The 13,881-nt window shown below is 34.9% G+C and overlaps 1 protein-coding gene across 50 annotated transcripts in view; it reads left to right on the forward strand.

The window, feature by feature from the left end:
- Window positions 1–13,881, forward strand: part of LOC117266976 (uncharacterized) — a 50,988-nt gene that overhangs the window by 24,087 nt on the left and 13,020 nt on the right. For 30 of the 50 annotated variants that reach the window (XM_078175103.1, XM_078175104.1, XM_078175125.1 and 27 more), the window contains 40 exons: window positions 79–129; window positions 275–325; window positions 598–666; window positions 920–1,015; window positions 1,159–1,209; window positions 1,339–1,407; window positions 1,837–1,911; window positions 2,354–2,401; window positions 2,617–2,667; window positions 3,055–3,105; window positions 3,533–3,583; window positions 3,671–3,715; window positions 4,011–4,061; window positions 4,501–4,551; window positions 4,979–5,029; window positions 5,117–5,161; window positions 5,457–5,507; window positions 6,186–6,236; window positions 6,452–6,520; window positions 6,777–6,845; window positions 7,098–7,193; window positions 7,339–7,389; window positions 7,586–7,636; window positions 8,044–8,094; window positions 8,245–8,292; window positions 8,448–8,498; window positions 8,676–8,726; window positions 9,221–9,289; window positions 9,622–9,690; window positions 9,951–10,046; window positions 10,177–10,227; window positions 10,377–10,427; window positions 10,700–10,750; window positions 10,883–10,951; window positions 13,079–13,120; window positions 13,274–13,321; window positions 13,408–13,470; window positions 13,558–13,605; window positions 13,690–13,725; window positions 13,807–13,848. In XM_078175103.1, coding sequence (XP_078031229.1) covers window positions 79–129; window positions 275–325; window positions 598–666; window positions 920–1,015; window positions 1,159–1,209; window positions 1,339–1,407; window positions 1,837–1,911; window positions 2,354–2,401; window positions 2,617–2,667; window positions 3,055–3,105; window positions 3,533–3,583; window positions 3,671–3,715; window positions 4,011–4,061; window positions 4,501–4,551; window positions 4,979–5,029; window positions 5,117–5,161; window positions 5,457–5,507; window positions 6,186–6,236; window positions 6,452–6,520; window positions 6,777–6,845; window positions 7,098–7,193; window positions 7,339–7,389; window positions 7,586–7,636; window positions 8,044–8,094; window positions 8,245–8,292; window positions 8,448–8,498; window positions 8,676–8,726; window positions 9,221–9,289; window positions 9,622–9,690; window positions 9,951–10,046; window positions 10,177–10,227; window positions 10,377–10,427; window positions 10,700–10,750; window positions 10,883–10,951; window positions 13,079–13,120; window positions 13,274–13,321; window positions 13,408–13,470; window positions 13,558–13,605; window positions 13,690–13,725; window positions 13,807–13,848 — 2,280 coding nt within the window. The remainder of the gene's footprint in view (window positions 1–78; window positions 130–274; window positions 326–597; window positions 667–919; window positions 1,016–1,158; window positions 1,210–1,338; window positions 1,408–1,836; window positions 1,912–2,353; window positions 2,402–2,616; window positions 2,668–3,054; window positions 3,106–3,532; window positions 3,584–3,670; window positions 3,716–4,010; window positions 4,062–4,500; window positions 4,552–4,978; window positions 5,030–5,116; window positions 5,162–5,456; window positions 5,508–6,185; window positions 6,237–6,451; window positions 6,521–6,776; window positions 6,846–7,097; window positions 7,194–7,338; window positions 7,390–7,585; window positions 7,637–8,043; window positions 8,095–8,244; window positions 8,293–8,447; window positions 8,499–8,675; window positions 8,727–9,220; window positions 9,290–9,621; window positions 9,691–9,950; window positions 10,047–10,176; window positions 10,228–10,376; window positions 10,428–10,699; window positions 10,751–10,882; window positions 10,952–13,078; window positions 13,121–13,273; window positions 13,322–13,407; window positions 13,471–13,557; window positions 13,606–13,689; window positions 13,726–13,806; window positions 13,849–13,881) is intronic. The other 20 variants (XM_078175105.1, XM_078175147.1, XM_078175148.1 and 17 more) reach the window with 18 other exon arrangements.

Below are 13,881 nucleotides of genomic sequence, written 5' to 3' on the forward strand. Positions count from 1 at the left end.
TGATTTTGCAGTGACACAGTTTAATGTGAAGCTAAGATGAGCTAATGGATTATATTTTTGAATATTTCCCAATAACAGAGGCTCCTGCAGTTCCTGAGGTGAAAGCCAAACCAGAACCTGCAAAGAAAGGTATGAGCATGTTTTTTATTATTTTGTGCTGATTGTTGTTTGTTAAAATAAAGTGATGCTCCATGACCTAATATCTCACCAATACTTTATCGGCTCATTCAAGAATGACAATAATGTAATTTTTGTGTGTATTCCCTAATAACAGAGGCTCCTGCAGTTCCTACGGTGAAAGCCAAACCAGAACCTGCAAAGAAAGGTATGAGCATGCTTTATTCTTTTGTGTCTATTATCAATTCAGTAAGTGAAGTGAGTTAGATATTTTTTAGCTGTTCAGATGCTCCATAACCTACTATCTCACCAATCTTTCATCAGACCATTCAAGAACTAAAATATTCTTAGATATGATGCACACCATAATTTTTGTGTCGTACACATAAATATATATGTTCAAAGACGCTGTCACATAAGAAACACTTATCGTTACATATATCTAAAACTTGAGGGCTTATTGGTGTCATAATTTTCCAGCAGTGGCAGCTCCCAAGGAGCCCAAGAAGGAACCAAAGGAAAAAGTCAAAGCTGAACCTTTAAAAGCAGGTAATGTAAAACCATCCATAGAGCCATACTGAGAGCATAGCTAGAAATATTTTTATGATACATTACAGTACAATATTTGTTAGCATAAGTTGTATTGTAAAAATGTTTACTCATAGAAGCTCCCAAAGAGAGGCCCAGCTGGAGCCTAAATAAGTCAAAATAGACTGATAGGTTTCCTGTGTTTAATGAAGGGTATATTTCCTTTATCTGTATATTTTTTGTGAAACAGTTCAGTTTTGTCTTTTCATTTCAGATGCTGCACCCAAAAAGGCTGCAAGGAGGGTTAGAGTAGTCAAGAAGAAGGTTGTGTCTGTCCTGAAGAAGGAACATCTTAATGTGACAAAAGCAGGTGAGATGATACAGTGTGTAGAAGAACAGGTCACAGTGACATTGTATCCTTGTGGTTGGTATTTGATGACTTTGCAGTGACACAGTTTATGTGAAGCTAAGATGAGCTAATGAATTATATTTTTGAATATTCCCCAATAACAGAGGCCCCTGCAGTTCCTAAGGTGAAAGCCAAACCAGAACCTGCAAAGAAAGGTATGAACATGCTTTTTTCTTTTGTGCCAATTGTCTTTTCAATAAGTAAAGTAAATTTGATATTCAAAGATATAACATAATAAACACTTACCTAAAACTTGAGGGCTTATTGGTGTCATAATTTTCCAGCAGTGGCAGCTCCCAAGGAGCCCAAGAAGGAACCAAAGGAAAAAGTCAAAGCTGAACCTTTAAAAGCAGGTAATGTAAAGACTCACAGATGCTGCAGTCCATTTACATCCTGTCTCACTCAGAGAGGACTGAAAACATTAAAGAAACTGTAACTGAAACACTGGAAATCCTCACATCAACATCTTTATACCCCATTTATATCAATGTGTCACATGACCCTTGTCTGACTAGAAATCTATGTCAGTTCAACAGAACGTTTTTTGTCATTTGAACATTTAATTCTGTCAGATTAACATAAATATTGGAGTTTGAAAATATAATTAAATCAGTGTTCTATACACAAAAATATTGTGTCACAATAACTTTATTTGTCATGCTGAATTTGATCAAAAATTAGGTTGAATTCGTACATTTTTTTCTTACATTATGTATAAATAAAACTAAAGGATTAAAAAAGCAGACAGTCCTCATTGGTCGTCTTTCTGCTTCTCATTTCAGCTGAAGAACCCAAGAAGGCAGTTAAGGTGAAAGCTGTAAAAAAGCACAAGGAACATGTGAATGTTACTAAAGCAGGTAAGTGACAGGCCACACTCGTCACATCAGGCTTTATAATGCTTTGACATATAATAGATGAGCTGACAGATAATTGAATTTCCCCTTGGGGATGAATAAAGTTATTCTTATTCTGTTTTTCTTATTCTTATATGTTAACGTTTTAAGATGCAGTGTGTGAGATCTTAAACACCATGGGATTCTTAAAATATCATGAATCAAGAGGAGTACACCAGCATTTAAAACTATTGTTCTAATAATAATACATTTATATTGTGTTTCAAACACGGATCTAAAGTACTCTCTATCAGATCACGACTATAGTCTGCCTTTATCATTCAAAGTGCTGCACAACATCCATTTTTTTAAGATTTTGTATTTCAAACCTGAACAAAACTGAAACTGTCTACATAATCTTTTTTCAGCTGTATGTTTTCACACACTGATGTTTTCTCTGTCACAGAGCCTGTAACTCCAAAAGAAAAAGTCAAACCAGCACCAATAAAAAAAGGTAGCTACAGTGATTAATTTAATTTCACCAATAAAATATCATCCGTACTAACTTGTATGTTTTCGGTCTGCTTATTTAACAAAATTTTTAGTCTAGATGCTTGAATGTTGTGGTGTCAGGAATCTTTGTGTGTGTGTGAATAAACTGCATCATGAAAACAAAGTGCTGTAAATGACCAACTTGACTCATTTTAGAATTTTTATTATTTGTTTAAGAAGCTGAGGTTCCTAAGGAGAGGAAGGCCGAGCCAGTGACTCCCAAAAAAGGTTTGTTTTTCTTTTGTACCTTCATTTATGTCACAATGTATTTTTCACTGGTGGTTCCTGACTCGGGGCCGTGTATTCCTCTAACACCTGTTATCAAAGCAAAACCTAAAGCTGCTGTAAAGAAGAAAGGTATGCAGCACAAGTGTGTTTCTGTAGAGCTTTAGTAGCTTTAACATGTGGCTACTGATGAAAACAGTAATGTTCAGACTGCATTTTCAGTCTGCAACATGAAGAAAGAGTGTGCACAAATTGTTTCAACATTTTTGGGGTATAAAATCATATTTAATGAGGCCTTAAAAATGTATTTAAAAGCTTTGAATTTAACTTTTAAAAGTGATGCAACACCTTTAACTTGACTGATGTGTTTGTTTTTGTTATTTGCTTTAGAAGCTGAGGTTCCTAAGGAGAAGAAGGCCGAGCCAGTGACTCCCAAAAAAGGTTTGTTTTTCTTTGGTACTTTCATTCATGTCACAATGCATTTTTCACTCCCTTCATTTTTTTTAGTAGATTTGCATAGTTCGTAGTGTACTTTGTGGTCTCTGACTATAGACATGTATTTCTCTAGCACCTGTTATCAAAGCAAAACCTAAAGCTGCTGTAAAGAAGAAAGATATGCAGCACAAGTGTGTTTCTGTAGAGCTTCAGTAGCTTTAACATGTGGCTGCTGATGAAAACAGTAATGTTCAGACTGTATTTTCAGTCTGCAACATGAAGAGAAAGTGTGCACAAATTGTTTCAACATTTGTTTTAGTCATAAATAGTGTTTGTTTAGGTCTTAAAAAGGTCTAAAAATAACTGAATCAGACTTTAAAAATGATGTAAGACCCCCTGGCTTGACAGATGTTTTTGTTATTATTTCCTATAGAAGCTGAAGTTCCTAAGGAGAAGAAGGCCGAGCCAGTGACTCCACCAAAAGGTTTGTTTTTCTTTGGTACTTTCATTTATTTTACAGTGTATTTGTGACTTAACTGTATACACAATAGAGCCATGACTTTTTCTCTAGCACCTGTTATCAAAGCAAAACCTAAAGCTGCTGTAAAGAAGAAAGGTATGCAGCACAAGTGTGTTTCTGTAGAGCTTTAGTAGCTTTAACATGTGGCTGCTGATGAAAACAGTAATGTTCAGACTGTATTTTCAGTCTGCAACATGAAGAGAAAGTGTGCACAAATTGTTTCAACATTTTTAACCCTCAGGCATTAGTTTAATTTACTACCCTTCAGGACAAAAATGTCCATAATGAAGCATGAGGGTTAAGAATGTCTCAAAAAGCACTGAATTAGACTTTAAAAATGGTGCCGGACCCCTGGCTTTACAGGTGTTTTTTTAATTATTATTTCCTATAGAAGCTGAGGTTCCTAAGGAGAAGAAGGCCGAGCCAGTGACTCCACCAAAAGGTTTGTTTTTCTTTTATGTTGTAATTTATTTCACAATGTATTTTTATTTTTAATTACACTGTAGTTTTGCAGCATCAGTTTACTTCGTGGTAATTGTATGAATAAGAATTTATAGGTCCATGAATGTTTTCTCTAACACCTGTTATCAAAGCAAAACCTAAAGCTGCTGTAAAGAAGAAAGGTATGCAGCACAAGTGTGTTTCTGTAGAGCTTTAGTAGCTTTAACATGTGGCTACTGATGAAAACAGTAATGTTCAGACTGCATTTTCAGTCTGCAACATGAAGAAAGAGTGTGCACAAATTGTTTCAACATTTTTGGGGTATAAAATCATATTTAATGAGGCCTTAAAAATGTATTTAAAAGCTTTGAATTTAACTTTTAAAAGTGATGCAACACCTTTAACTTGACTGATGTGTTTGTTTTTGTTATTTGCTTTAGAAGCTGAGGTTCCTAAGGAGAAGAAGGCCGAGCCAGTGACTCCCAAAAAAGGTTTGTTTTTCTTTGGTACTTTCATTCATGTCACAATGCATTTTTCACTCCCTTCATTTTTTTTAGTAGATTTGCATAGTTCGTAGTGTACTTTGTGGTCTCTGACTATAGACATGTATTTCTCTAGCACCTGTTATCAAAGCAAAACCTAAAGCTGCTGTAAAGAAGAAAGATATGCAGCACAAGTGTGTTTCTGTAGAGCTTCAGTAGCTTTAACATGTGGCTGCTGATGAAAACAGTAATGTTCAGACTGTATTTTCAGTCTGCAACATGAAGAGAAAGTGTGCACAAATTGTTTCAACATTTGTTTTAGTCATAAATAGTGTTTGTTTAGGTCTTAAAAAGGTCTAAAAATAACTGAATCAGACTTTAAAAATGATGTAAGACCCCCTGGCTTGACAGATGTTTTTGTTATTATTTCCTATAGAAGCTGAAGTTCCTAAGGAGAAGAAGGCCGAGCCAGTGACTCCACCAAAAGGTTTGTTTTTCTTTGGTACTTTCATTTATTTTACAGTGTATTTGTGACTTAACTGTATACACAATAGAGCCATGACTTTTTCTCTAGCACCTGTTATCAAAGCAAAACCTAAAGCTGCTGTAAAGAAGAAAGGTATGCAGCACAAGTGTGTTTCTGTAGAGCTTTAGTAGCTTTAACATGTGGCTGCTGATGAAAACAGTAATGTTCAGACTGTATTTTCAGTCTGCAACATGAAGAGAAAGTGTGCACAAATTGTTTCAACATTTTTAACCCTCAGGCATTAGTTTAATTTACTACCCTTCAGGACAAAAATGTCCATAATGAAGCATGAGGGTTAAGAATGTCTCAAAAAGCACTGAATTAGACTTTAAAAATGGTGCCGGACCCCTGGCTTTACAGGTGTTTTTTTAATTATTATTTCCTATAGAAGCTGAGGTTCCTAAGGAGAAGAAGGCCGAGCCAGTGACTCCACCAAAAGGTTTGTTTTTCTTTTATGTTGTAATTTATTTCACAATGTATTTTTATTTTTAATTACACTGTAGTTTTGCAGCATCAGTTTACTTCGTGGTAATTGTATGAATAAGAATTTATAGGTCCATGAATGTTTTCTCTAACACCTGTTATCAAAGCAAAACCTAAAGCTGCTGTAAAGAAGAAAGGTATGCAGCACAAGTGTGTTTCTGTAGAGCTTTAGTAGCTTTAACATGTGGCTGCTGATGAAAACAGTAATGTTCAAAACTTTTGAAGACTTGTTAAGCAAATAGCCCCAAAATTGTTGTTCCACTAGTGTTGTCGTCATTTTACGTTTGACTTGAACATTTACATGCTTCACTATATATTGACGAATTAATGTTAGCTCTTGCATTCAAGAATTAGTTTTAAAAAAGTGACTGTCAAAAATGAACTGTCATTACCCTAAAAAAGACTGAGAGCTTAATGACACTGGGACTAAAATAATGTCATGAAAATGTTCAAGGCAAAACAACATGACAGATGTCGATCTCACACATATTGAATTTAAATGTTTTTTAAATGTTTTTAGTGTTGTCCTTGTCTCATATACAGTCTGCTGGAATTACAGTTTTCATAGAGCATTCACAATACATGTTTCACGTGAAACTAATGAATAATATTTTTGAATATTCCCCAATAACAGAGGCTCCTGCAGTTCCTACGGTGAAAGCCAAACCAGAACCTGCAAAGAAAGGTATGAGCATGCTTTATTCTTTCAATTATCAATACATTTGTAAAAATAATAATAAAGTGAATTAATTTTTTTTTAGGTGTTTAGATGCTCCATAACCTAATATCTCATCAATCTTTAATTCATTCAATAATTCAACCCATTCAAGAATTAAACTCAACTTAATTCTAGTTAGATATTACGCATATTTTTTGTTTGCTGATGTCATAATTTCCCAGCAGTGGCAGCTCCCAAGGAGCCCAAGAAGGAACCAAAGGAAAAAGTCAAAGCTGAACCTTTAAAAGCAGGTAATGTAAAACCATCCATACTATGTAAAATATAATGATGTGTGCAACAATAAACTGTCAAAATAACATTTATTAGTAAACATCATGTTATTGTTTGTTAAAAGTAAAATAAGTAAAGTTTAATTATCCACCAATCTAGCATTTCTTAATTACGGTTATCACAAAGTGTTACCAAAAGGGTCATATAATAAAAATGTATTGTATAGTGTTGCATATATCTAAAACTTGAGGGCTAATTGGTGTCATAATTTTCCAGCAGTGGCAGCTCCCAAGGAGCCCAAGAGGGAACCAAAGGAAAAAGTCAAAGCTGAACCTTTAAAAGCAGGTAATGTAAAACCATCCATAGAGCCATACTGGGAACAAAGCTAATAATGCTGTTACAATACATGTTTTTATTACAGTACCATATTTGTGAGCATAAGTTGTACTGTGCAGTGCAGGAGATCCCAAAATAGAGGCTTGACTGAAGCCTAAATAATGCTAAGAGAATGGTTTCCTTTGTTCAATGAAGGGTATATTTCTGTCTTCTGTATAATTTATGTGCAACTGTTCAATGAGTTTTGTCTTTGTATTTCAGACGCTGCACCCAAAAAGGCTGCAAGGAGGGTTAGAGTAGTCAAGAAGAAGGTTGTGTCTGTCCTGAAGAAGGAACATCTTAATGTTACAAAAGCAGGTGAGATGATACTGTGTGTAGAAGAACAGGTGGTTTCTATTCTTGTGGTTAGTATTTCATCAATTAGCAGTGACACTGGTCACATGTTTAATGTGAAGCTAAGATGAGCTAATGAATTATATTTTTGAATATTTCCCAATAACAGAGGCTCCTGCAGTTCCTAAGGTGAAAGCCAAACCAGAACCTGCAAAGAAAGGTATGAACATGCTTTTACTCTTTTGTGTTGATTGTTGATTGTAAAATTAAAGTGTTATTTATTTACTTTTTTTTTTTTTTTTTCATTTTTTTAAGATGTTCAGATGCTCCATGACTAACTAATATTTCACCAATCTTTAATCGGTTCATTCAGGAATGACAATAATGTAATTTTTGTGTGTATTCCCCAATAACAGAGGCTCCTGCAGTTCCTGAGGTGAAAGCCAAACCAGAACCTGCAAAGAAAGGTATGAACATGCTTTATTCTTTTGTGTCAAAGTGATTTTAATTTTTTTTAGCTGTTCAGATGCTCCATGAACTAATATCTCACCAATCCTTAACCAATCCATTCAAGAATGACAATATAATTAGATAGTATGCCCAATATTTGTGTATTACACATAAAAAATCTATATTCAATATATTCTGAAAAAATGTCACACTTCTCTTTATATACACGTAAACTTGAGGAAGATAGAGCATCTTAATGTTACGAAAGCAGGTGAGATGATACAGTGTGGTGAAGAACAGGTCACATTGACATTTTATCCTCGTGGTTAGTATTTCATGGATTTTACAGTGACACATTTTACATGTTTAATGTGAAGCTAAGATGAGCTAATGAATTATATTTTTGAATATTCCCCAATAACAGAGGCTCCTGCAGTTCCTGAGGTGAAAGCCAAACCAGAACCTGCAAAGAAAGGTATGAACATGCTTTTTTCTTTTGTGCTGATTGTCATTTTATTGTAAAAAATAAACTTCATCTGATTTTAAACATTAGCAAAACTGGAACTTTCCATGTAATCTTTTTTCAGCTGTATATTTTCACACACTGATGTTTTCTCTTTCACAGAGCCTGCAACTCCAAAAGAGAAAGTCAAACCTGCACCAACAATAAAAGGTAGTTTAAGTGATTAGTAAAATGATACATAATATGTGTGATATGTGGTGTCAGGAATCTGTGTGTGTGAATAAACTGCATCAGTTGTATAATAACATGATAACAAATCGCTGTAAATGGCCAACTTGACTGATTTTTGTTATTATTTACTTTAGAAGCTGAGGTTCCTAAGGAGAAGAAGGCCGAGCCAGTGACTCCACCAAAAGGTTTGTTTTTCTTTGGTACTTTCATTTTTCTCACAATGTATTTTTCACTCTCTTTAATTCTTTTTTTGCAGATTTGCATAGTTTGCAACTGTAGTTTATTTTGTGGTTTCTGTTGATACCATTACATGTTCAACAGGAAACTAATAAATTATATTTTTGAATATTCCCCAATAACAGAGGCTCCTGCAGTTCCTGAGGTGAAAGCCAAACCAGAACCTACAAAGAAAGGTATGAACATGCTTTTATACTTTTCTGTTGATTGTCAATTTATTGTAATAATAAACTGGATCTGATGGTTTTTTGGTTTGTTTCTTTCTTTAGCTGTTTAGATGTTTCATAATGTTTCATTTCACTTAACCATTGTAACACACTAAATGCCTTGGCTTCTCATAACTTCCTCACAAAGCTAAGAAATGAGGCCATTAACAAATAAACCTCAACAGAGCAGGCAGCTACATCCTTGTAGTGATGGTTAAGAGTATTATTTGGTCTGCTCAGAGTAAGCTAAGTGTGTGCATCTGCCCAGCTGTGTGATACATCCTAATATCTCACCAATATTTAATTCAGTAAAGATTTCAACCCATTCAAGAATTAAACTCAGTCATAGATGAGTTTAGATATTAGGCATTTTTTTTTTTTTATTGATACAAACTTTTTATATGCAGAGCACAGAAAGACACTTACCTAAAACTTGAGGGCTTATTGGTGTCATAATTTTCCAGCAGTGGCAGCTCCCAAGGAGCCCAAGAAGGAACCAAAGGAAAAAGTCAAAGCTGAACCTGTAAAAGCAGGTAATGTAAAACCATCCATAGAGCCATACTGATGGCAAGGCTAATAATGCTGTTACAATACATGTTTTTATTACAGTACAGTATTTGTAAGTATAAGCTACACTTAAGAAATGTTTACTCATAGAAGGTCCGAAAGAGAGGCCTGACTGAAGCCTACAGAAGGCTAAATAGACTAAAGGGTTCAAGGGTTTGTTTAATGACACTGACTTTTTATGAGTAGAACACATACAAAAAATATGTATTCAGTGATGGTGTCATATGACACTACATATTGACACTTATCTTTACATATACCTAAAACTTGAGGGCTTATTGGTGTCATAATTTTCCAGCAGTGGCAGCTCCCAAGGAGCCCAAGAAGGAACCAAAGGAAAAAGTCAAAGCTGAACCTTTAAAAGCAGGTAATGTAAAACCATCCATAGAGCCATACTGGGAGCATGACTGAAAATACTGTTGTGATACATATGCAGTTTTCATCACAATACAATATTTGTAAGCATTAGTTGTACTACAATGCAGACGGTCTCAATGTAGAGGCTTGACTGAAGCCTACAGAGGGCTACATGGACTGATAGGTTTCCTTTGTTCAGTGAAGGGTGTATTTCTGTCTTGTGTGTAATTTATGTGAAAATGTTCAATCAGTTTTGTATCTTTATTTCAGACGCTGCACCCAAAAAGGCTGCAAGAAGGGTTAGAGTAGTCAAGAAGAAGGTTGTGTCTGTCCTGAAGAAGGAACATCTTAATGTTACAAAAGCAGGTGAGATGATACAGTGACGTTTTATCATTGTGGTCAACATTTCATGAATTTGCACTGACACCGGTCACATATTTAATGTGAAGCTAAGATGAGTTAATGAATTATATTTTTGAATATTCCCCAATAACAGAGGCTCCTGCAGTTCCTAAGGTGAAAGTCAAACCAGAACCTGCAAAGAAAGGTATGAACATGCTTTATTCTTGAAATGATTTTAATTTTTTGGTGTTCAGATGCTGCATGACCTATTGTTAACTACTTTTTCACCAATCCTAAATCGGCTCATTCAAGAATGACAATAATGTAATTTTTGTGTGTATTCCCCAATAACAGAGGCTCCTGCAGTTCCTACGGTGAAAGCCAAACCAGAACCTGCAAAGAAAGGTATGAACATGCTTTATTCTTTTGTGTCAAAGTGATTTTGATTCACAGAAAGTGTCACACTTCTCTTTATATACACCTAAACATGAGGAAGATAGAGCATCTTAATGTTACAAAAGCAGGTGAGATGATACAGTGTGTAGAAGAACAGGTCACATTGACATTTTATCCTCAGGGTTAGTATTTGATGGATTTTACAGTGACAGGTTTTATATGTTTAATGTGAAGCTAAGATGAGCCAGTGAATTATATTTTTGAATATTCCCCAATAACAGAGGCTCCTGCAGTTCCTAAGGTGAAAGCCAAACCAGAACCTGCAAAGAAAGGTATGAACATGTTTTTTATTCTTTTGTATTGATTGTTAGTCCAATAAGTAAAGTAAATTTGATATTCAAAGTAGCTACTTACCTTTACATATGCCTAAAACTTGAGGGCTTATTGGTGTCATAATTTTCCAGCAGTGGCAGCTCCCAAGGAGCCCAAGAAGGAACCAAAGGAAAAAGTCAAAGCTGAACCTTTAAAAGCAGGTAATGTAAAGACTCATAGATGCTGCAGTCTGTTTAAATCCCGCCACACTCAGAGAAGACTGTTAAACAGCACACAAACTGCATCCTGAAAGATCAGAATCAGATTCCAGTGTATTGCCAAGTTTGTAGATAGAAGGAATTTGCTTTGGTTTACTGCAGAAATCAGGAAACATAAATGTAGAATAGAAGAAAATTAAATTTAAAATATGAAAAAAATGCTCTAAAAAATATGTAAAATATAATGTACAATATATCTGACTAAAAATAAAGGAGCAGTTCAGTTTTTGAAGTAGTAGCTTGTGCAGGAATATGCAAAATTTAGTTCACAGTAGAAAGTATAAACAAAAGTATAAAAAGAATGTGCAACGTACATTGTACAACAATATATATGTTAGACTGTGTAACCCGGGTCACAAAGAGTTAACAGCACAGCAGACGCTTGGTAACACTGTAGGGAGAGGACCTGCTGCTCAGTGCATGTAGATGTATGTGTGTGTGAGGGGCCCTCCTAAGAGAAACCTTACGAGTGGCGCAGAGGGTCCCCCGAATAGTTCAGGGTTTTTGAGTTGATTTGGAGTTTGATGGCGAGCCGACCCAGACGAGACCTCTAGATCCCTGGACTGAAGATCCCTGAGCCAGAAACTGCCGACCTTATCCCATGCTGCCCCGGCGGTAGGATAAACATCACCTGCATAAGGCTAACACCGCTTGCACAGACCCGAAGCCCAGACTTTTATTTTACCCCCATTTGTTGTTTTTATTTGGCTGGGAAAAGACATTTACCCTTTTAGTTCCTCTTCGACACATCCCTGCGCTTGTGGAAGGACTGAATCTTAACCCTCACTGAATTACGTGAATGGACTGAGTATTAACATCAATGATTGTAAATGGTTATGGTGACTGTGGTGTTGTCTAAACGGTGAATAGTAAACTGTTGTTAGGTCGCAGCTAGTTGTTAATGGATAGTATTGAAACAGGGGTTTTAATAGTGTTACCTTCCTCATGTTGGATCCCAAGAGTGAGATTTGAGTCTTGATTACTTATAATAGGGTGACAGACAGGAGAGTAGTAAAAAGAGTGATGAAAGAATTCATTTGTTGCGGACCTGTAACTGAGGTGTCTTTGTAGAGTTGTATTGTACATTGGATACTGTTTATAATAATTTTATTTTGTATTGTCTTTACTTTCATGTCAATTTCAAAGAAAAAATACATGGTACAGTTCACAGCTCTTTGTCTCGTGTGGTCAGTGTTGCAAATCGCCTTTTCTGCCTCCTGTTTGAATCTGGTATCTTCTGACTCTGGTCCAGTATGATCTTTACCAACTAATTATTCATTACTGCACCACCCCCCATGCTGGTATACTACAACTGCACTATTAGTCAAATTAGTGAATAAATAAATGTACAAATGACAGATAAATAAATACAGAAATAGTGAAATAAATGTATAAATATAGAAATAAATAAATATGAAAATTTAAAAAATACAGGAATAAATTAATGCAAAATTGAAAAAGAAATACAGGAAGGAATAAACAAATAAATGTGAAAATAATTAGATAAATAAATAAATGTAAAAATAAATACAGTCAATAAGTAAGTATGGAAATAAATAAATGCATGACTCAATAAATCCATAAATAATTTAAAATATAATGAATAAATACATATTGAAATAAACATGGAAATAAATAAATAAATGCATAGATAAATAATAATTACGCGTCTTAAATTGATTTATATAGATATATAATAGATATTTATTTCTGTATTTTTTTAGGCATTTATTTATTCTTTCTTTAGTTCTGTAATTATTTATTTCCATAGTTTTTTCCATAGATTGTGTTTGGAAAGGCACCTTTTAAATAAAATGTATTATTTTTAGTATTATTATTATCACTACTTTTAGCTGTGTATCTAAACTGAGAGTATAAACATGGTTTACAGCTCACACAAACATTGTTCTTCCACACCTTTCAAAAACTACTGAAAACTACTTGAAGAAAATACGTCACTATAATGTGAGGACCAGTTTATCAGTTTACAGTGCAGATGTTTTTGATATAAACTCTAAAAGTATCTTATCAAAAGGCAAAGCTAATTTTGTGCCCCATTTTGTGACACAGAAGCGCCAAAGGAAAAGGCCAAAGCAGCTCCTGTTAAGAAAGGTAACACACACACACACACACACACACACACACATCATAAATTTATAAGTTTTTGATTATGTTTTCATTAATCACTAAAGAGAAAAATGATTGATTGTCACAAAGGGAATAAAACCGTCCTGCTGTAACAAATATTTTGCTTTTTACACACAGAAATTGTTGCTCCTAAAGAAAAGGCCAAACCTTCCGTCTTGAAAAAAGGTAAGTGTGGAGCATGTTATAAAATATACATAAAATCATTTACATCTTGCTATATGTGTATCTTATTTCCATCTTTCCACTCACAGAACAAGAGGCCAGAAACGCCACCCTGGTGAAACACAGATTCAAAATAGTGCCCATGAAAAAAGGTATGTTTTCTTTATATGTTTCACTGGTTTCATATTTCAGTGAACTGAGTCAGTGATTCTGAGCATTTATGTGTTTTATGTTTTCAGAAGTCAAGCCGCCAAAGGAGAAAGTCAAACCAGTCGCTGCAAAGAAAGGTACGACACATTGTATATATTTCAAACACCAAAATGTTCGTGACATCAGTGCAAACCAAACATCATGTACTATATTTTCTTTAGCAGCCGAGAAGCCCAAACCAGCCAAAACAAAGAAAGGTAGGACAAATCTTTGTGTTCAGATTTCTCCTCCCAGTATGCATGTTTCTGGAATGACAAACCTAAAAATCACTTTTACAGAAGCTGCTCCAGTCAAGACAAAACCAGCCCCGGTAGTCAAAGGTAAAAGGACACTAATTAACATTTATGTTTGTG

Source organism: Epinephelus lanceolatus, chromosome 15 (genome assembly GCF_041903045.1).
Source record: "Epinephelus lanceolatus isolate andai-2023 chromosome 15, ASM4190304v1, whole genome shotgun sequence".
Taxonomy (NCBI): Eukaryota; Metazoa; Chordata; class Actinopteri; order Perciformes; family Serranidae; genus Epinephelus; species Epinephelus lanceolatus.